Below are 22,385 nucleotides of genomic sequence, written 5' to 3'. Positions count from 1 at the left end.
TGACCAGCAGTCAATAAATGAAATTAAACATCCATGAAATTCAAGCTGGGTGGAGAGAATTGCGTAAGGTTGGTAAAGACAGGGTTAGTGAAGCATGGAATCAAAACATACTTAACCCTTTAAGACCTACCATAGAACCAAGTCCGCCAGAGCTTATATTATATTTTTACATGTTGTAGAGCCATTTTTGGGAGCATTTCAAGTTGCTATACATCAATACAACCATTACAGCCTAAATTTTAATAATATGTGCAATAAACTACAAATAAATTTTTTAAATGGTTTTTGTTTTTTAACATATATTTCTAGTTAGAGAAATTTAAGAGGCTTATCCCTCAAAACTGTTAATACAAAAAAGTTGCACAAATAGTTTCCCACCACAGGAAATTTATTTTGAGTGTCTTCATAGTTTTATTTTTGAAATACACCAATTTCTATACACTGCATGAAAAACGAAAATAAATATTATAGTGCAAATTTGCAAAAAAGCAGCATATGCATCAAAATAAACTATTTCCAGCAGTGCAATATGAGTCCTAAGCATCCCAGAAACGACACAGAAAGTCATAAAGTCAAACATAACCTTTAAAAACACCAGTATAGGCTCATGAGGCCTTGATGGTAAAAAACTACATTTCCGCGAAAATGACGTCACTTCCGGTTTCGGGCAGGTAATGGCGGACATGCGATAGTTCGTGCTGATGGACGTAGGAAGTGTTATGAACAGCTGATCAGATCGGCAAAGTGTGTTTCTGGAATATTATGTTTTTGTTGCTGCAAGTGCTTTTTATGCATTTTTTGCAAAGCTATATGTGGAAGGAAACTGTGACCTAGGACAAGCTGATGGCATAAGATTTAAGTACAACTCCTCCGGTTTCATATGCAAAAAAACCTTATTGCGCTAGCTTACGTGGTTGCAGTGCTACCAGGACTTAAAAATAGTTACGCAAAACGGAGCGTGCCCGCTCCCACCGGCTTTAAAGGGTTAAGTATTTCTAGTTCATTTCTTCCTGGTATTGAAATGTAAATATAAGAAAGTGTATATAAGTGCTCATCTCTACATGAGGGGTGAAGCTACAGGCTGACACTTGAAAGAGGAGAAGACATTCTACAGACAGGTATGTAACAAATATGCTGAGGATCTTCTATCCTTTCTTTATCAAACTGCTAATCACTTTTGTTAATGTGTTTCTTACAGAGACACTAAATATCATCATGAAGCTGCTGACTGCATCTGCACTTCTCTGTGCAATGATGGCTCTGACCGCTGCTCAGGGTAAGTATAAAAGTATGTTACTAGTATCATACTGAATGTTGTGCATGTCAATGGGCTTTAAACAGCTGTCCAAATAATAAGATCTATTTTTAAATACATGTTTTTAAAAATAGAAATCTAAAGGAAGAAAATGACACATTTTCCAGTTGAAATTTGTTGAAAAGTAAAACTATTGCCAATAAAACACAAGTTAATGACCATGATTATAATTATTCCAGTAAAGGGGGAATTGAGTCAGCATTTTGTCACACAATATGTTTGCTTTGTCTTCAGATGAGTGCTATGTTCTCAAGAAGTCCTCATGTCCCGCTGGTTGGACTGAGTACAACAACAAATGTTACTTCTATGTTTCTACACCCTTACCCTGGGTTGATGCTCAGGTAATAACATCAGGACTCACCAGTTACTGTGACTGTGTTTCTTTGATTCTTTAATATTTGGATAAGACCTTATAATAATATTTTTTTAATATTATATTAAACATTTTTATATTGACAATTAGTAAAATTTTATCAAAGCCAATGTACTGTTAAAATTTGTCTAAAATGATAATAGTATGTATTGATCATTATTAATGTTATCATTTATTGAATTTTAATAATGCTATCATTTGTTCTAATATGTATGTATGTCATATATGGCTTTACTTTTTAACAAGTAAACAGTAACAATATATTAGTAAACAAGAAATACAAACAAAGAAGCAAACAAACTAACGTCTCTAGTTTCACGTTCCTACAATTTATGCCATGGATAAATCACCTGTCAATTTTTGCTTCGATTAAAACCAGTTCTTATATGTACTGTGAAATATGCATCCAAGCTTATAATAGCAAATATTATTTTTTTTAATTTATAAAAATAATGCTAATTATTGCAGTAAATGGTTTAAGCCACCAACATTAACTGCATGAAATAATTCTGAATGATAAATGATTGTAAATGTATTAATCATTAGTCCTTTCAATATAATAATTATTAAAAAACTTTACTTTTTATTACTTGTTAAATGGTAAGCTATTAATAAAATTTCAGATAATTAAAATCAATAATTTTGTCAGTCAATGTAAATATTTCTTAGTATGTTTTATTATTATTTGTATGTTTGTGGTGGTGTAATCATGAAGGTTGTTTTATAAATCTTCTGTAACTCTTCTGTCTTTTTGTTTACTGTAGAGAAACTGTCAGACCATGAGTGCAAACCTTGCATCTGTACAGAGCCTTGGGGAATACCAGCTGATTCAGAGGGTGATATCTGATGGGAGTAAAGCTAATGGACGAACATGGATTGGTGGTTCTGATGGTCTACAGGTATGCCAGTCTGCCAGTTAAAACATAAATCTATCCATTGGATATTTTACTTATTTTTCACTGTTATCTTTTTTTCCATTTCCATATAATTCCATATATCTTGTTTCATATATTTGATATCTTCAGTTTGTATCTACAATGTTGGTAGTAGTGAAAGTAAAGACAAACCAATAAATGAGAAGGTGTGTCCAAACTTGGTAGTCGATGTATAATGTTAAAGTGTAGTTTCGTTAAAAAATGATTTCTTATTTTTAACTTTTTTCTGTTCTGTAGGAGGGTTATTGGTTTTGGATCGATGGAACACGTTTCCAATACGCAAACTGGTGTCGGAGGGAGCCTAACAACTCGTGGGGCAACGAGCACTGCATGGAAATGAATTCTTCAGGTATAATATTGTACATAATATATACAAGTGCTATTGTCATTATATATAAAACCAAAAAAACCAAAACATTTTTCTCATATATTCTATATTTTTGTGTCCATGCAACAAAAATTTCGGTTAAAGTTGATTTTTGGTGCTTACAGGAGACCTGTGTATGAATGATCAGCCTTGCCAGTCCCAATCCCCTTCTGTCTGCATTAAGAGTAAGTCATGATTCCTGGGCTTACATGAAGGCACGTCATCTGAAAAAGAAAGAAATCTTCTCATATATCACTCAAAATATCTGTTTTCACATCTTTACCTTTTTCTTTTGCTGTAACGATGCATAAGGAATGAAGCGACAAGTGACATAAAATAGTGTGATTGTGTCTTTTAAAAGGAGCAATTGAAATGTGTAATGGAAAGAACGCTTTTAGCAAAAACTTAAAAACAAAACTTTTTTTCTCTTCTGCATCATTAAACTATTAAGCATTGAATCAAACTGGTCTGTGAGTATCTGTGTTTTTGTGTAACATTATGTAAGCTTTCAGTTCAGTTTTTAAACACTCACTGATTAGATTAACTCACTGATAGATTAACCCACGTATAAATCTGCTTGAAACTACACTAATTTCTCTTGAAATTACTTTAATCTTTTTAATCTGATGCTGTTTGCTTCTGTGTCCTCCATCTAATTCTTGCTTTTGATGGCATGAGCACACACGAGCATACAATTAGACACACACACACAAAAACACACACATGATGAGGTCTCTCTTTAAAATAAGTCTCCCCTCCTTTGCTTCCCTCTTCCCAAAATTGTAATTTCACCTAATAGTGCTAAATTTCAGAAATAACCAAATATTTTGCTAAAGCTTTTGTACATTGTCATACTTGTTAAGATACAACCTTGCACCCTTTTCACAAACCTCTAAACACAAACTGAACTTTTTTTCACAAAACCTCTGCAAATACATAATAAAACCATGCTAGGTTACTTTTATAACAACTTCTGGGTAAAAGTCGTAGGTTATTAGTTTAAATGTTGGTTTAAAAGTCGTGACTCAAGAGTTGGGTTGGCGATGTGCTGGGTTCTTTAATTAACTCCCTGGCTTGAATAGTTCTATTGGGTCATAGGTTCACTAGCTTTGATCAAATATTGGGCCAAGATTTTACCCAATTGTTTGTGTAGAAGATACGCTTCAGAAGAAGCCACAATATTCTTCTGAAACTGCCATTTTCAACTAGACTGTGATCTGATCAGATATCACTGATTTCTCCTCTGCTATGAAATAAAACATGGTAAGCAAAAAGTGAATTCAAACACTCTAAAAATCACTGGGTTATTTTTGATAATTACACTTTACTGGTTTATTCTAGAACTTTGATTAAAGGCCTTTTTACAGACAACACCAGCTAGCTTGTGATGAAGAAAGATAAAGTTATTTCTACTTAAAAAGGCTTGATAATGTATTTTAAACTTATTATTTGAAATGAGGCTGAGGTTGCTCTGTTTGACAAATTATTTAGATTTTACTACATCTAGAGCATTTTTTGGTTTTGCATCTTTTGTTGAATAGATGAATCTCAGGACATGAATCAAATATGACCAAATTAACGAGGGCTCATTTAGCTATGATGGAAGCATAAAATGTTGCTCATTAAGGTGTATGAAATTATCTGAGAGGGAGAGTCCCTCTTGCCACTTGTAATGTTGGGTTGTGTTCAGTGGTTGAGAATAGTCGGTAGAAACCTTAGCAGGATAGTAGGAAGGATACACGATCATACTGGTACTGTCAATTCCACAGCGTATCCTTTAATGCACATTCTCTTCATCAACCATACAAGGCCTTGCAGGAGGTCTCCTCTCTTCGGGAACTCACTCTGCAGGAGGGGGAGATACGGCAGAGGTGGAGGAAGATCTCAGCCTGGGCGACTATTGTCTTGTGTAGTCTGGAACATGAGTGGATGACGGGTGGGTGCAGTTTTCTCTGTGGTGGGGTCGGGTGGGCTGTCCTGGGCTCTGCGGGGCCAGGCGGCGCTGCCGAACTAGGGCCCCCCTTTCCCTGGCGGGTTGCAGAGTATGGGGTTGCCTACTGGGGTCAGAGGGGTCACTTGCCCCTCCCTTCCTTCCCTCCCCATCTCCAGCTGCCTCCCTTTTCCCGCTCCACCACAATCACCCACACATGCAGGGCCTTGGGGTAAAGGTGTGTCACCAGGGTGCAGGGAAGGCATCCCCCCTTCTGTCCCCTTCTGGCTGCCTGTGCCTCAATTTTATCCCACAACTTAGACATTAACATTACTCACACTCTCATTATACATACATATAGGATCTTGGGGGTGGGCACGATACACGGAGTCCAAAGTACCATCAGGGTGTACACCCCACCCCTGGCATCGTTGCCCACCTCTCAATTTTAAATACACGTAGACATTGAGGGCTAGCAGGAGGGACCATGCGCTTACCTGCTGCTCTCTGGCAGGTAGCTCCAAGCCCTCCTGGGTTTTAAATGCACCTTAGAACACACATGCATCAACATTACAATGAGCGGGTGGAGGGAGGTTTGGAGTCTTCTCTCACCCCCATTCTCTGCGACCTGCTCGAGCAGGGGGGCTAGGACTAGGAGGAGGAGTTGGCCGTCCGACTGTGGTCTGGAGTGTGGAGCCTTCCTGCTGCTGCGGAGTCGGGGCGGTCTGCCTCCCCCCACCGCAGGGAAAAGGGAAACACCACCTGGGTCTGGGTGCAGTTCCCCCCTCCAGGGGCGGGGGCACCTAGACCCGGTTTGTAGAGTACGCTTGGGGAGTGTGATCGTGTGTACAACGTCTCTTTATGTCTGTCTCCACGTTGGTTGAGTGTGGAGTAAGTGCATATGAGAGCATGAGGGTGGGAATGGATGTTTGTATCTGTGTGTGCCTGTATGTCTGTGTCTATGGCTACGTTCACACTGCAGGTCTTAATGCTCAATTCCGATTTTTTGATCAAATCCGATTTTTTTGTCTGCTCGTTCACACTACAAATAAAATGCGATAGCAAATGCGCTCTAGTGTGAATGCTCAAAGCGCCCCGCATGCGCAAAAGAAGATGTCACACACAACGTGTTCTGTTTAGACCCAGACCAAACAGTATTGTTTGACTGATGGCCCTTAATATAATATAAAGACTTCGGACTTCACGTTTCCCAATTTTTGCTTTAAGTTATTTTGTTATTTGCATAATAATGTAGATAACCTAATAATTATCCTTATTGCTGTTTTAGAGAGGAGCGGTGCTTCAAAGGATAGTTGCAGATTTCTGTCAGAATCTGCAGATTATGCAGTACAAATAAAATGTTAACATTTGTCCAACGTTGTATTCCCAGCAGTTTCACCGGATGGCCAGGAAGCGTTCGCGATGTCTTATTGGGCGCTGATAATTGGCGTCTGTCTTGTGTCAGTGACGTAAAAGACGGATTTAATGCGACTTGACCATTCACACAGCAGTCGCTTTCTGAAACATCGGATATGTATCGGATTCAGTACCACTTACGAAAGTGACCCAGATTGGATTTGAAAATATCGGATTTGTGCCGTTCACACTGTCATACCATGATCGGATATGGGTCACATAGGGTAAAAAAAAATCGGATTTGATGCGCTTTCGCCTGCAGTGTGAACGTAGCCTTTATGTCAGGTTGGGTATCAGACACCACCTCTCTGGGGACATCTCAGGCCCTCCAAGGTATGAAGGCCTATCTCCCCACCACCACTTCCCCTGCAGGTGGCAGACGGCCTCAGACATCGGTGCGTTGGTGGTTCTTTGTGTCCGGGGATGGGCGTCCAGGTACACACCGGCTCACTCCTTGGTGGCTGCTTATCGGGGCCTGGAGCCTGGGGCTTGCTCGGGCCACTTCGGGGGTGGGGTGCCCCCGGCCTCTTGGCCTGGGGCTCAGTCACTCTGGCGCAGCTGGCTGCCGGTGGAGCTCACGGGCACGTCACTGCAACCCCCCCCCCCCCGGCTTCTGCTCCGCGGCTGCTGAGTGACCCCTCATCTGGGACTCTCGTCAGCTCTTTCTGGGATAGTGGCACAGCTGCCCCTCTGTTGGTCTTCCTTGGTCTCTTGTGTTCTGGGGGCCTCTGGATGTCTGGAGCCTGGATCTCCTCCATACTTGCTTCATGCCCTGGAGGACGGGGCAGTGGCTCCCCACACCCTCTAGCAGATCATTACATGAAGGAACCTTTTAAAAACAAGCGCGTCCATGCTCACAGGTGCACACACGGGTGTTCACACACACAAACTACACCCTTTTTGGCTCCTACCTCAAAGCACACTGTGCGCTGTCGATATTACATGCTGCACAATAATGTTTAATATTTAGTATTTACTGTTATATTCCCATATATCATCGTGATGTTGTTTATTGTATTGCTCTCGTTTTCTTCTGCTTGTTTTCTTTTTTCTTTCTCAACAGGTGATCCAGGTGATTGATATATGTATTTTTTTGTCTGCTTATTTAGTTGGTTTTTGTTTATAAGACCGGAAGTAAACTCTGCCGCTTTAACATCGCTGTAGTGCAGGTGCACGTGATTTCGCGCCAGTTTGCTGCATAGTCGTATTCTAAAGCGGAAGATGTCGGTGGTGATAGCGTCCTCGGTGGAACGATTTGTCCTGTAGGCAAATTGGTGGGGGTCCAGAGTGGGAGGCAGACCGGCCCTGATGTGCTGACAGACCAGTCTCTCAAAGCACTTCATCACTACAGGCGTAAGTGCAACAGGCCTGTAGTCATTTGGGCTGGCCACAGCTGTCTTCTTGGCGATGGGGATAATGGTGGAGGTTTTGAGGCAGGGCGGGACGGTGTTTGATGACAAGGAAAGGTTGAAGATTTTAATGAAGACTCCGGTCAGTTCGTCAGCACATGCTCTGAGAACCTTTCCATGTATTCCATCAGGACCTGCCGCCTTCCTGGGATTCACTGACCTTAGAACACACCTCACTTGGTGCTCCCTAAAAGTTAGTGTGCCAGTGCTGGGGGCGGGTGAAAGTGGTGTGGCAGCTGGGGGCCTGGTCGTCTCAAAGCGGGCGAAGAAACGGTTTAGATCCTCAGCCAGTGAGGCATCAGTCCTAGATGTTGCCTGGTTATTGCTTCTGTAGTTGGTAATGTGATTGATCCCCTGCCACATTTTTCTGGGGTCGTTGTCAGCAAAGTGATCTTCAATCCTCCTCCTATAGGCAGCCTTAGCTTTCCTGATGCCTCTACTCAGGTCTGCCCTGGCCGCCCTATACGCAGCCCTGTCCCCTGACTTGAAGGCAGTGTTGCGGCTTTTTAGGAGGGATTGCACTTCGCTATTCATCCAGGGTTTTTGATTTGGAAACACCCTGACCCTTTTGTTGACGGTGACATTGTCAACACAGTTCCTGATGTACGAGAGTACAGTGTCCGTGTACTCCTGGAGGTTGTGGCTGGAGAATAAATCCCATACAGTTGTTGAGAAGCAGTCCTGCAGTTGAGAAAGGGCTCCTTCAGGCCAGGTTTTTATTGTCTTTGTCCGGGCTTTATTTTTCTCAGCAGGGGGGTGTAGGTGGGGGTGAGGGACATACATACATATTCCCGTCTCTTCACTTTTCTGAAACAAGCAGACACGAATATTACAGTAATGTCATGGTCCTGGGTCATTTTGGCCCAGCGTTTTGTGTTTCCTTGAAGTTCATTTTTGTGCTTTGTGTTTATTCTGATTTTGTATTGGTTTAGGGTTGAACCTGTAGTTTGGTGTGTGTATTCAGCCCTACCTGTGTCTGTCCTTGGTGCTCTGTTCATGTCCCCGTGTTGTGTTGTAAATCAGTCTGTGTGTTCCTGCTTTACTTTGAAGGCTCATGTTCTGGATTTCCTATTCTATTTTGAAGGTCTGTGTCTGTTGTCATTGTGTTCAGCTTGTGTCCTCCGGTCCTCATGTGTATTAGGTTCAGCTGTTCTTCCCTCCTGTGTGTGATTACCTGATTACCTTGTGTGTGTATATTTAGTGGGTGTCGGTCTGTGTTCATTGTCGGCTCGTCTGCGTTCTATGGTGTTCCTGTCTCTGCGTCTCTCTGCCCCGCACCCCTTTTGTATGGTCTCAGTCACTGCTGCATTTTGGGTCCTCCCTTTCCTCCACACCACACGGCTCACTCCGCCAGCCGTGACAAGTAATATGTAAGCTATGTCCTGGGGACAAAAAACTATCGTCTGCTGTTAATAGCACGAGTAATCTACTGAAGCGCCTGACACAACAGCATAAACAAACACTTCTGAGTGATCCTTGTTCATCATCCGTGGATAACACCGCGGCAACTCCTTTTAAGCAGGCAAAACGTGATTTTATTTCAGCAGCACAGAAAGCATCTGAAGGTGATCTTAAAAAAATAATTGCAGGCTAATTGTGGAAGAGATGCTACCGCTGCGTACTGTAGAGTCTACGTCTTTAAAAATATTATTTATTATTTAAAGAGTTTAATTTCTATTGTTTGCCCACTAAAGGTTTATAGGGATTTTAAGAAGTATTTAGTTAAATTACTTTTTTAGTAATTAACCCTCTGGGGTCGCCGGACGCGCCGGCGCGTCAAAATCACATGACCAATTTAAGACGACACAGCTACAAGATGCAGCACGTCAGAGTCTCCATTTCAACTTGGGTCGAAAGTGCGGACTTCAAACTATATACCAGTTTTTGAATTGTGTCGATGGGCCACGTAAAACCAGAGTTATAAAATAAAAAATACACGCGATTTTTTTTTCTGAACAAAACAGTGGTGTTTACAGCGGGAAGAACGGTAAAAACTGCGTTTTCTACAGACAGCGCTAGCAAACACTCTCCGCTTGCGAGTGAAAAAAGAAAAAGAAAAAACACCCCTTCCCTATTGGTGTTAGAGTTTACCATGTAAGCCAATCAAAAAAATGATAAGGCAACATGTGACATTTGGTTGTTTAGGGAGAAGGAGAAGTTTTTAGGAGTGACCACAGACTTGGCCAAGTATCTAATACAGCGAGAGATGATAAGCTCTGGGCTGTTAAGGTTCGACAATCAGCCAGAAAATTACTGGGCCTGGAAGCAATCTTTCCACAGTTTTTAAAACTGACGTCAAGAGAGGAGCTTGATCTGCTATGTAAATGGCTGGGACCAAAGTCATCAGAGCATGCTAAGAGGATACGAGCAGTCCACATACACGATGCAGCTGCAGGTGTAAGAATGGTATGGCAAAGGTTGGAAGACTGCTATGGATCGCCAGAAGCAATTGAAGAAGCTCTCCTAAAGAAACTGGATGATTTTCCAAGAATCTCAAATCGAGAAAATCAAAAGCTGAGAGAGCTGGGAGACATTCTCTTGGAGCTTGAAGCCGCCAGAGCCGATGGGTTCCTACCAGGCCTCAGTTACCTGGACACATCTCGGGGCATCACTCCAATCGTCCAAAAGTTGCCATACTCCCTGCATGAAGAGTGGGTCTCTCTAGCATCTCGTTACAAAGAAAATCATCAAGCGTCTTACCCACCGTTCTCCTTCTTCGCAAAGTTTGTTTGTGATCAAGCCAAAACGCTCAATGATCCAAGTTTTGCCCCTCTTACAGGTGGTTGGAGGACAGGGAAGCCAGAACACCCCTTCAAGTCAAACATGAAAATACCCATTTCTGTCAAAAAGACAGTCTCCTCAAACTCTAAAAGCATGCAAGCAAGCCCCTCAGGGAAGAGGAGGGTCGAACCAGATGAACAACGCCCATTCCATAACAAACCACTCCCCCTCAGAAACTGTCGTGGGTTTAGGAGTAAATCTTTGGATGAAAGGAAAGCTTATCTTAGAGAGAATAATATTTGCTTTAAGTGCTGCAATTTGTTCACTCATCTAGCGAAAGACTGCCACAAAAACGTTCAGTGCAGAGAGTGCAATCTCCAACCGGAGATTTTATGTGTATGTTGCTAACAGAGTAGCACGCATCCGGAAGTCTTCGCAGCCTGAACAGTGGCACTTTGTTAGTTCAGAACACAATCCTGCTGACCATGGTACCAGACCTGTTCCAGCTGCACTGTTGAGAGATACAAACTGGTTTTCTGGGCCATCATTTCTTGAAAACGACCAGAGAGTTGCCCTTACCCCACCAGAGTTCTTTGAGCTTGTTGAACCAGACGGGGATGCAGATGTGCGTCCACTGATTGCAACCTTTGCTACAGGAGCTTCTGAAAGACATCTTCACACAGGTTTGAGCGCTTTTCCAGCTGGAAGACACTTGTATGTGGCATAGCAAAGCTCATCCAGAAAGTCAGATCCTGTGCTAAGATTCTGGAGGGAGATTTGACAAAGGTAGATGAGCGTACACAGGCAAGAACAGTAATTGTACAGACTGTACAGCACGAGGCCTTGAAAGAAGAACTCAAGAGCCTGTTCAAAGGAGAACTTGTCTCAAAACGCAGTCCTCTCAGGAAACCTGACCCTTTCTTGGATTCAGATGGTGTACTGAGAGTTGGTGGCCGCACGTCATTATCCGCAATCTCATGGGAAGAGAAACATCCCATAATCATTCCCAAAAGAAACCACATTGCTACCTTGTTGGTGCGGTATTATCATGAGCAAGTAGTACACCAAGGTAGGCACTTCACGGAAGGGGCCATCAGATCAGCTGGACTGTGGATTCTGGGAGGAAAAAGACTTGTATCAAGTATCATACACAAGTGTGTCGGTTGAGAGGAAGTCTGGAAAAACAAAAAATGTCCAACTTACCTGCTGATTGCTTGACCCAATCTCCTCCTTTCACCCAAGTTGGATTAGATGTTTTTGGACCATGGGCGGTTTGTGCCCGTCGCATGAGGGGAGGCCTTGCAGAGAGTAAGTGCAGGCCTGTTATGTTTACTTGTTTAGTAACAAGGGCAGTTCACCTGGAGGTGATAGAATCTCTGTCTACGTCGAGCTTCATAAATGCGCTTAGGCGATTCACTGCCATCAGAGGTCCAGCAAAGCTCTTTCGTTCAGACCGAGGCACAAACTTTGTTGGTGCATGTAAAGAACTTGGTATAACCCCAGAAGATGCAACACTTCATTCTTACCTCAAAGACCAAGGCTGCACATGGGACTTTAATCTTCCACACTCCAGCCACATGGGGGGAGCATGGGAAAGAATGATAGGGATGGCTCGCTGCATTTTGGATAGCATGTTGCTCAAGATGCATTTCCCTAGTCTTTCACACGAAGTGCTCACCACGCTGATGGCAGAGGTCGCAGCCATCATGAATGCCCGGCCAATAGTCCCTGTATCGTCAGATCCAGACTTGCCGACCATACTCACCCCTGCTATGCTTTTAACACAAAAGGTGGACTCCGTGTCTGCTCCTTTGGAAGACATTGACCTCAAGGATCTCTACCGAAGTCAGTGGAAGCAAGTTCAATGCCTTGTGGATTCATTCTGGAAAAGATGGCGTCAAGAGTGCCTGACGACACTCCAGCCAAGAAGGAAATGGCAAGCAGAACAAGCCAGCCTGCAAGTTGGAGATGTTGTGCACCTAAAGGACAAGGAGGCTAAACGAAATCAATGGCCCACAGGACTTGTGGTAAATACCTTTCCGGGTCAAGACAGCAGGGTCCAGAAAGTGGAGGTGAGAGTTGTTCAAGGAGGCACCCCCAGGGTGTATTCGAGACCCGCCACTGAAGTTGTGTTGTTACTCAGAGGGACATAGTGGTATAGTACTCTATACCAGGCGGGGAGTGTGCTGCCCCTTTAAGGCAGGCATGATAATTTGGGTGGGTTTTTTGTACCAGCAGTCTTGCCATAGTACCTCACCAGTGAAAAACAGTCCTTTAGCCAAACTGTTGTGTGTTCCACTTTTTGTTCACTTTTTCTTGCTGAGCCTGAGAGAGCACATGCCTGTAAGTAGTTGCTATCTGTTTTGTAAGCTTTCCAGTGTTAGTTTTGTGTAGCAGTTTAGAGTTTTGTGTGAGAAACTCTCTTTTGTGAGGAAAAACAGCTGCGATGCTAACACGTTAGCCCGTCTATGGGATTTCTCATGTAATGTTAGCATTAAGCTAATCGCTAAACGTGTGGGCCTAATAACCAGTGAAAGGGTTTGGATATGTTTGTGTTTATATGTTATATACATTGTAGTGCATGGCGTAATGTTTGATGTTGTAAAGAAAATGCAATTACAGCAGAAATGTAGTATTTTATTTGTGTTTCTGTACCAGTTTTACAGTGTTTCAACTGTAAACATCTAAAACGTATCCGCTGACTCCTGGATGTTTATTGTGGACCTGTTAGCTATCTGCCAAGCTAGAAACCAGCTTCACACCCTAATGAGGGCAGAATAGACGGCGAGAAAGAGAGAGAGAGTGAGAGAAAGACAGCAGAAAGAGAGAGAGTTTTGCAATGTGGGAGATTTGTGACGTTCAGCGTGTTTGCAGTGTGTAGTTAATGTGTTGTCTTGTGTAGTTAGTGTGTAGTGTTGTGGATAGTTTTGTGTTGTGTGTCAGAACAATGAGGCGACTGCTGTCTCCAGGTAGAAAACAGGAGAGTGATACAACTGCTGCTGTCAGACCTGGAGGTATCAGGCTGTGATGTTCTCCTTTATAGTGGACAGAAATATTTGGAGTGGCACTGTTGTGAAATCTGTTTATGTTGTCCTAGTAAGGCTACCATGAGGGCAGCCACTAGAGGTCGCTAGAAGACCGGTGTATATGTGTTTTTTCCAGAAATTGATGTAGCCACGTACACTGCTGCTACAACTCAATAAAAAGTGGTTCGTGCTTGAGAACCCTGCGTCTTATTGCCTCCGAACATGACATGGTGTCAGAATTGAGGACTTCACACCGAGTTACACGACGAAATGGCTAAATTTGGACCTCCGGAGCCGTTCGACTTTACACGGCCGGCAGAGTGGCCGATATGGCGGCAGAGATTCTCCCGTTTTCGAGTGGCGTCCAAGCTAGGGATGGAGAGCGGCGAAGTGCAGGTGAACTCGCTTCTTTACTCCATGGGGAGAGATGCCGAACCAATATATGGCTCATTTGTGTTTCCTGCTGCTACGGAGGCCAGGCCAAGTCCGTAGTTTGAGTATGATCTGGTTATACAAAAGTTCGATGAGCACTTTGTCCCAAAGAGAAACGTTATCCATGACCGCGCCTGTTTTCACAAACGGAGCCAGAGGGCCGGGGAGACGGTCGAGGCTTTCGTGCGGGGCCTGTACGAGCTCGCGCAGCACTGCGAGTTCGGCGGCAGTAAAGACGAGCAGATCCGGGATCGTATCGTCATTGGATTAATTGACAAAGATGTTTCACAAAAACTCCAGCTCGAGGCGGACTTAACTTTGGATAAAGCCATTCAACTAGCACGCCAGAGTGAACAAGTCAAACAGCAAAGTGCAGACCGAGTGGAAAGCACGGTGAATGAGGTGAAACAGAGGCATTATAACAGCATGAGAAGGAGTTACTACCAACCTCATCAGGTACGTGAGCAACAACATGGTGAGAGTAAACCAAAATGCCAAAGATGCAACAGGGTGCATGACAAAAGAGAAAACTGCCCAGCCCGCAATAAAAGATGCAGAAAGTGCAATAAGTTGGGACACTTTGAAGTTGTATGCAAAACCAAAATGCTAAAAGAGGTCAGGGCTGAGGCTGTAGAGGACTCAGATGAGGATTCATTCTTCATAGGGGAGCTTTTCCTAGGAGCAGTAATTGAGCCAAAAACAACAGTCATTGAGGAGTCAGGCTCAGATGCCGACTGGGACATTGAGCTATTGGTAAATGGCAGTCCAGTTGATTTCAAAATTGATACAGGCGCAGACACCACTGTTATGACAGAAACGACCCTTAATAAGCTACAGCAGAGACCCAAACTTATCCAGTGTAAGCCAACTGTGTACAGCCCTGGTGGAAAAGTCAAGTGCATGGGTAAATTCCTTGCTACTACAGAGTACAAAGGCCAAAAGTACCAGTACTGGATTACAGTTATAAAAGGGCAATATGCAAGTAACCTACTGGGGAAGACAGTAGCAAAGCGCATGGGATTAGTCACTAGAGTTAACAAAATCAGTAGTGACTTAAAAGAGGATGTGTTCGGAGAAATTGGCCTGCTGAACTGTGAACCTGTAAAAATCGAGCTGACCGAAGATGCAGTGCCGTACAGTGTAACCACCCCACGCCGGGTGCCTTTTCCTCTCCTCCCAAAAGTGGAAAAGGAAATAAAGCGCATGCTCAAACTTGGCATCATTGAGGAAGTCACCGAGCCAACAGACTGGTGTGCACCAATGGTGCCTGCTCCAAAGCGCAACAAGGATGAGGTCAGGGTGTGTGTGGACTTAAAACGTCTGAATAAGGGAGTAAAGCGTGAACGGTACATCTTGCCCACATTGGATGACATAACTCCTAAGTTAGCAGGGGCTAAAGTTTTCTCCACTTTGGATGCCTCCAGTGGGTTCTGGCAAATACCACTGGATCCCAGCTGCCAAAAACTAACCACGTTCATAACTCCCATGGGCAGGTTTTGCTTCAGACGCCTGCCATTTGGCATAACTTCAGCACCCGAGATCTTCCAGCGGCTCATGAGCACCTTGCTCAAGGGCCTAGAGGGGACTGTCGTCGTGATGGACGACATATTGGTTTTCGGGGCTAACAAAGAGGAACATGACCAACGCTTAGGTGCAGTATTACAGACAATCAAAGCATCAGGACTCAAGCTCAACAGGTCCAAGTGCCACTTTGGAAAGAATGAACTACAGTTCTTCGGTCACATCATCAGTGCGGATGGTGTGAAACCTGATGATGGCAAGGTGGAGGCTATTGCCAGGATGCCCAGCCCCACCAATGTAGAACAACTCAGGCAGGTACTCGGATTAATAAACTATGTTGGAAAATTCCTGCCAGGCCTGTCCACGGTGCTGCACCCCCTCTCCAATCTACTCAAAAAAGAGACTGTATGGGTGTGGGGCGAGCCTCAGGATCAAGCATTCAACAAAGCAAAAGCAATGCTCGTGGTTGCACCAGCATTTTGTTATTATGATGCAGGCCGACCAACAGTTGTCAGTGCGGACGCCAGCAGCTATGGCCTGGGTGCTGCACTGTTACAGGACAATGACGGGGAGTTACGGCCTGTTGCCTTTTGTTCTCGCACGCTCACAGACGCAGAGAAAAGATATTCGCAGATCGAAAAAGAGTGTTTAGCATCTGTCTGGGCCTGCAAACGTTTTACCCGCTACATCCAAGGCATGGGTCATGTACGTCTACAAACTGACCATAAGCCCTTGGTGCCTTTGATCAACTCATACGACCTTGATAAAACGCCACTGAGATGTCAGAGATTGCTGATGCGACTGATGCGATTCAATGTCACTGCTGAGCATGTTCCAGGTAAACAGTTAGTGGTGGCGGACGCACTCTCCAGACATCCACTGCACGGATGCTACCCGTCCGAGACAGACAGCCATGTCAAGGCATATGTGAGCAACGTAGTGACAAGCAAACCTATCAAGTCACATAAGTTGGAGGAAATTCGTAGAGCTACACAGAGGGACCCAGAGCTTCAAAAAGCAATCATCTTCATCAGACAAGGGTGGCCTCGGAGAATGGCAAAGAGCTCACCACTGCAAGGCTTTTATGCAGCCAGAAGCCACCTTTCAGAATCAGATGGTCTAGTGCTCTACCACGATCGCATCGTAATTCCCACAGCACTTAAACCCAGTGTCCTTGACCAATTACATGAAGGCCACCAAGGACTAACTAAATGTAGAGAGCGCGCAAGATCAACAGTGTGGTGGCCCAACATTGGACTTCAAATAACACATAAGGTGAGGTCATGCAACTTTTGCAGAGAGCACAAGCCTACACAGCGACGGGAACCTCTCGTGACTACTCCTCTGCCCAATGGCCCCTGGCAAAAGATTGCAGCTGATCTTTGCGAGCTTGAGGGTAAGAACTTTCTTGTCGTTGTTGACTATTTTTCAAGAGACATTGAGATTGCTTCCCTCACTACAACCACCAGCAGACAGGTCATTAACAAGCTTAAACACATGTTCGTTAGATGGGGCATCCCGTTAGAACTGGTCAGTGATAATGGGACGCAGTTCACATCATCAGAGTTCCAAGACTTCAAACTGAGTTATGGCTTCACCCACACTACGTCGAGCCCTCATTACCCCCAGTCAAATGGAGCTGCTGAAAGAGCTGTCCAAACGGCCAAGTACATTCTCAAACAGCCTGACCCCTGCTTAGCCTTAATGAGTTACCGCTCTACACCAATTGCAGCAACCGGTGCAAGCCCAGCTCAACTTATGACAGGACGTCAAATCCGCACCACCATCCCAGTACTCGAAAAGACATTGCTGCCCAGTCCAGTCAATAGGGACACAGTGTGCCAAAGAGATGCTGCAGCTAAGGACTCTTACAGATTCTTCTACAACCGCAGACATTCAGCTCGTCCACTTCCTGAGCTTCTCCCAGGCCAGGATGTTGTAGTGAAGCTTGACGGGGAAAAGGGGTGGACGACTCCAGCCAAGGTCATCAGTAAGTCTAAGGAGCCGAGATCCTACTTGGTGGAGATGGCGAATGGGAACGTGACTCGCCGCAACAGACGACACCTTCAGCCTGTCCCAGGCACCGCTGATCCTGAGGAGCAGCAGCAGAGCACTGTTCCAGCTACACCGACTACTCCAACTAAAGGGGCGGCCGCTTCCCAAGAACCACCAGTAAGGCAGACATTGCCAATCCCTGTCCCGGGGTCTCCTCTCCACCCTACCACACCTGTGAGAGTGACTTCCAGGGGGCGGGAAATTAAAGTACCTCTCAGATTCAGAGACTGAGGACTATCTCCTTTCTATGTTCTAAGGGCAGAATAATCCCTTATCAGGACTGAGGGTAGTCTACCCCTGTGATGTCCTGCGTTCTGACAACACTGTTTTATGTTAAAGTACCTTTGTTAAAAGGGGAGATGTTGTGAAATCTGTTTATGTTGTCCTAGTAAGGCTACCATGAGGGCAGCCACTAGAGGTCGCTAGAAGACCGGTGTATATGTGTTTTTTCCAGAAATTGATGTAGCCACGTACACTGCTGCTACAACTCAATAAAAAGTGGTTCGTGCTTGAGAACCCTGCGTCTTATTGCCTCCGAACATGACAGGCACAAATAATTTGTGTGGCATCTTATTGATGCAGAACAGCTGATTGTTCTGTAAATAGTTTGAAATAGTTTTTACAAAAAGGGTAAAAGGTAAATGGCTGCAAGTAGCTTTGCTGTTTGCAAAACTTGTGCATAGGATTTTAAAATTGACAATTTATATTGGCATTTAAAGTTATGAAATATGATTCATTAAACATGTTTGTGGTTGTTAAAGTAAAAAATATAACTTTTTCTACTGTTTTTTTTTGTCTGATTTTAGATCAATTGTGTTAATACAGTATGTCAAAACACGTGAGGTTGTGAAGAATGATACTAAACTAGGCAAGGTAAATAAAGGTGAAATGTAGAGGAAACATCAAACGTATTTAAAAATGGCCAATTATACCCTGGACCCCAGAGGGTTAAACATTTTTTTAACCCTTTAAGACCTACCATAGAACCAAGTCCGCCAGAGCTTATATTATATTTTTACATGTTGTAGAGCCATTTTTGGGAGCATTTCAAGTTGCTATACATCAATACAACCATTACAGTCTATATTTTAATAATATGTATGCATTGAGTGCATAGTAATTACATAAATTGCAAAAAAGTGCAATAAACTACAAAAAAATTGAAAATCGTTTTTGTTTTTTTTAACATATATTTCTAGTTAGAGAAATTTAAGAGGCTTATCCCTCAAAACTGTAAATACAAAAAAGTTGCACAAAATAGTTTCCCACCACAGGAAATTTATTTTGAGTGTCTTCATAGTTTTATTTTTGAAATATACCAATTTTTATACACTGCAGGAAAAACGAAAATAAACATTATAGTGCAAATTTGCAAAAAAACAGCATATGCATCAAAATAAACTATTTCCAGCAGTGCATTATGAGTCCTAAGCATCTCAGAAACGACACAGAAAGTCATAAAGTCAAACATAACCTTTAAAAACTCCAGTATAGGCTCATGAGGCCCTGATGGTAAAAAAACTACATTTCCGCGAAAATGATGTCACTTCTGGTTTCGGGCAGGACATGGCGGACATGCGATAGTTCGCGCTGACGTCTATTCCAACGTAGGAAGTGTTATGAACAGCTGATCGGATCGGCAACGCGTGTTTCTGGAATATTATGTTTTTGTTGCCTCAAGTGCTTTTTATACAATTTTTGCAAAGCTATATGTGGAAGGAAACTGTGACCTAGGACAAGCTGATGGCATAAGATGTAAGTACAACTCCTCCGGTTTCATATGCAAAAAAAATTTGGCGCTAGCTCACGTGGTTGCAGTGCTATCACGATTTAAAAGTAGTTGTGCAAAACCAGTTTTGAAGGGTTAAAGTAACGCAATAGTTACTTTTCAAGTAATTAATTATTTTTAGACTCTCGTAATTCAGTTACTTTTTTGAAGAAGTAACTAGTAACTTTAATTTATTACTTTTCAAAGTAACTCTCCCAACACTGGTCTTAACAAAACAGATGTGTTATTAAAATTGTGAAAACATTTTACTAAATTTAAACATTCAGTTTATATTTTAACACGTTATCAAATGTGTGGCAAAAAATATCATAAACATTTTAAACAAACCAAACATAAACACTAGTTTAATCAGGTATCAGAAACATCAGAATTATTAAATTAAGTTAAAGTGAGTATTAAACATGATCAATACATATAACATATCTACTATGATTAAAATCAGAATGTACAAAGACACATAACATACCTATTGATGCACATTTATGTTGCATCAACAACAAAAGTGTATATGAGAGTGCGATGATAAATCTGTCTAAATTTAAACAAGCGAAAGAACTGAACACTAGGTTTAGTTTAACATAAAACTGAAAAAAAGATGAAGTAAAATCTTTCCCTCTGTTACTAATCCCTCTCCCTTTTAATAATCATACAAGGAAAGACCTTTTGATAATCAAATTCTTATCTAACAGTTCTGTTCACTGTGTGCAATGTTAGTGATCATTGTTATTAAAAAGTATAAGAGAATTTGTGCTCTTCTGCACCTTTATGCAAGAAGGAATGTGTCACACATATATAAACAAATGGATATACAGATGGTGTTTTACTGAGCATAAAGACCAAAGCATTGTAAGTGTATATTCTAAAAAGCAGGCAAAACAGAAGTCACCTTAGTAAAGCCAAGGTCACTGTGATGGATGCATGCAACCACACAATTGAGATACTTAGGTAATATTCATTTGGTCTTTTGTCTTATGTTTACGTTATGCTCTAAAGCTTCTGTGATCATAAGTTAACTAATTTGATATTTTGAGTTTACCTGTAATGCATGACAGCACTAAGCTATAGCCCAAATGGTGGCATGTAGTGATGTGACGTTCTGTATCGAGGCTTCGGAGCGTGTGTCGAGTAATGGAGGGGGCGTTTCCGCGAAGCGCGTATCGAGGCTTGCTTCATTTATGGGAGGAGCTGAAAATGATGACGTCCGAAGCCTCGCTGCCCGGCTGTACCACGTGACTGGTTCAGGAAGCGGTTCGAACTTTGCCGCGAGCTATGACAGCGATATAAACCCCTCAGACCCCATTCAAAATGTGGGCGTTTGATGGAGAGCTGCGGTTAGTAAGAGTTAGAGACAGTTTGGAGAGAGTTAGAGACCGTTTGGAAAAAAAAGAAATCGCCTACGACCTGCCACAGTGGAGAAACTGTTGTTTTTAAATAAAAACCAATGATGTGTCCCCTAAACACTAATCACTGTCCTTGCCTCAATGTTACAAAAGCACAACTATGCGCTTACCTGCTGCTCTCTGGCAGGTAGCTCCATGCCCTCCTGGGTTTTAATTGCACCTTAGAACACACATGCATCAACACTACAATGAGCGGGTGGAGGGAGGTTTGGAGTCTTCTCTCACCCCCGTTCTCTGCGGCCTGCTGGAGCGGGGGGGCTAGGAGGAGTTGACCGTCCGGCTGCGGTCTGGGGTGTGGGGCCTCCCTGCTGCTGCGGAGTTGGGGCGGTCTGCCTCTCCCCACCGCAGGGAAAAGGGTAACACCACCTGGGTCTGGGTGCGGTTCCCCCCTCCAGGGGCAAGAGTACCTAGACCCGGTTTGTAGAGTATGCTTGGGGAGTGTGATCGTGTATACAGCATCTCTTTATGTCTGTCTCCACGTCGGTTGAGTGTGAAGTGCACATGAGAGCATGAGGGTGGGAATGGATGTTTGTGTCTGTGTGTGCCTGTATGTCTGTGTCTATATGTCAGGCTGGGTATCAGACGCCACCTCTCTGGGGACATCTCGGGCCCTCCAAGGTTTGGAGGCCTATCTCCACCCACCACCACTTCCCCTGCCGGTGGCGGACTCCCTCAGGTGTCGGTGCGTTGGTGGTTCTTTGTATCTGGGGGTGGGCGTCCGGGTACACACCGACTCACTCCTTGGCGGCCGCTTATTGGGGCTCGCTCGGGCCACTTCGGAGGTGGGGTGCCCCCGGCCTCTCGGCCTGGGGCTCGGTCACTCAGGCACAGCTGGCTGCCGGCGGAGCTCACGGTCGCGTCACTGCAACTCCCCCTGGCTTCTGCTCCGCGGCTGCTGAATGAGCCCTCATCTGGGACTCTCCTTAGCTCTTACTGGGACAGTGGCGCGGCTGCCCCTCTGTGGGTCTTCCTTGGTCTCTTGTGTTCTGGGGGCCTCTGGATGTCTGGAGTTTTGATCTCCTCCATACCTGCTTGATACCATAAAGGACAGGGCTGTGGCTCCCCACACTCCCTAGCAGATCATTACATGGAGAAACCTTTGAAATGCAAGCATGCTGATCCACACAGGTATGCACACAGGTGTACACATGGGTATTCACAGACGCGGACTACAGCTTTCTTGGCTGCTGCCTCAAAGCACACTGTGCGCTGTCTATCTTGCGTGCTGCACAATATCGTTTATTATTTAGTAACTATTGATATCTACGGCTAGCTAGTTTATTGTGATGGTGCTTTTTTTTTTTCTTATTATGTTGCTCTTTGTTGTTTGCTGTCTCCTCTGTTTTTTTTTTTCTCCATACAGGTGACCCAGGAGTTTTGTTTTTTTTGTTTGTTTGTTTTTTTCTCTCTTCCCCCCCTTCTCACTGTCTCTTCTCCCCTTTGGTTTTCTTTCTTTCTTTCTCTCCCTCTCTTTCTTTCATTCTGTCCCCCTGTCCTATAAAAAAAAAAAAAAAAAAAAAAAAAAAAAAAAAGGCCAAAACTATAATGATGAGAAGATTAAAAAATATCTTACCTCTGAAGGTTTGGCAAAAGAAAAAAAAACAACAAAAAAAAAACAACAAAAAAAAACAAAAGCACAACCACTGTCCACACCTCACCTCACAGTATATGATCATTTCCATTTTAGGCATTTCCA

At 43.5% G+C, this 22,385-nt stretch overlaps 1 protein-coding gene across 1 annotated transcript; it reads left to right on the top strand.

The window, feature by feature from the left end:
- Window positions 1-985: 985 nt before the first annotated feature.
- LOC113017879 (ladderlectin-like) lies at window positions 986-3,453 on the top strand. Its single transcript, XM_026160988.2, has 6 exons — window positions 986-1,118; window positions 1,199-1,276; window positions 1,550-1,656; window positions 2,453-2,587; window positions 2,861-2,972; window positions 3,116-3,453. The coding sequence occupies exons 2-6, from the start codon at window positions 1,216-1,218 to the stop codon at window positions 3,184-3,186; spliced, it is 486 nt and encodes a 161-aa protein (XP_026016773.2). The 5' UTR covers window positions 986-1,118; window positions 1,199-1,215; the 3' UTR covers window positions 3,187-3,453.
- Window positions 3,454-22,385: the final 18,932 nt, after the last annotated feature.

This window comes from Astatotilapia calliptera, chromosome 3, assembly GCF_964374335.1.
Source record: "Astatotilapia calliptera chromosome 3, fAstCal68.1, whole genome shotgun sequence".
Classification (NCBI taxonomy): Eukaryota; Metazoa; Chordata; class Actinopteri; order Cichliformes; family Cichlidae; genus Astatotilapia; species Astatotilapia calliptera.
This window is presented reverse-complemented; position numbering and strand designations above follow the sequence as displayed.

Coding starts and splice junctions, on each gene's coding strand:
- LOC113017879 (XM_026160988.2), top strand. CDS start 1,216: ATGAAGCTGCTGACTGCATCTGCACTTCTCTGTGCAATGATGGCTCTG. Junction 1,277..1,549: donor GGCTCTGACCGCTGCTCAGG/GTAAGTATAAAA, acceptor CTTTGTCTTCAG/ATGAGTGCTATGTTCTCAAG. Junction 2,973..3,115: donor CATGGAAATGAATTCTTCAG/GTATAATATTGT, acceptor TGGTGCTTACAG/GAGACCTGTGTATGAATGAT.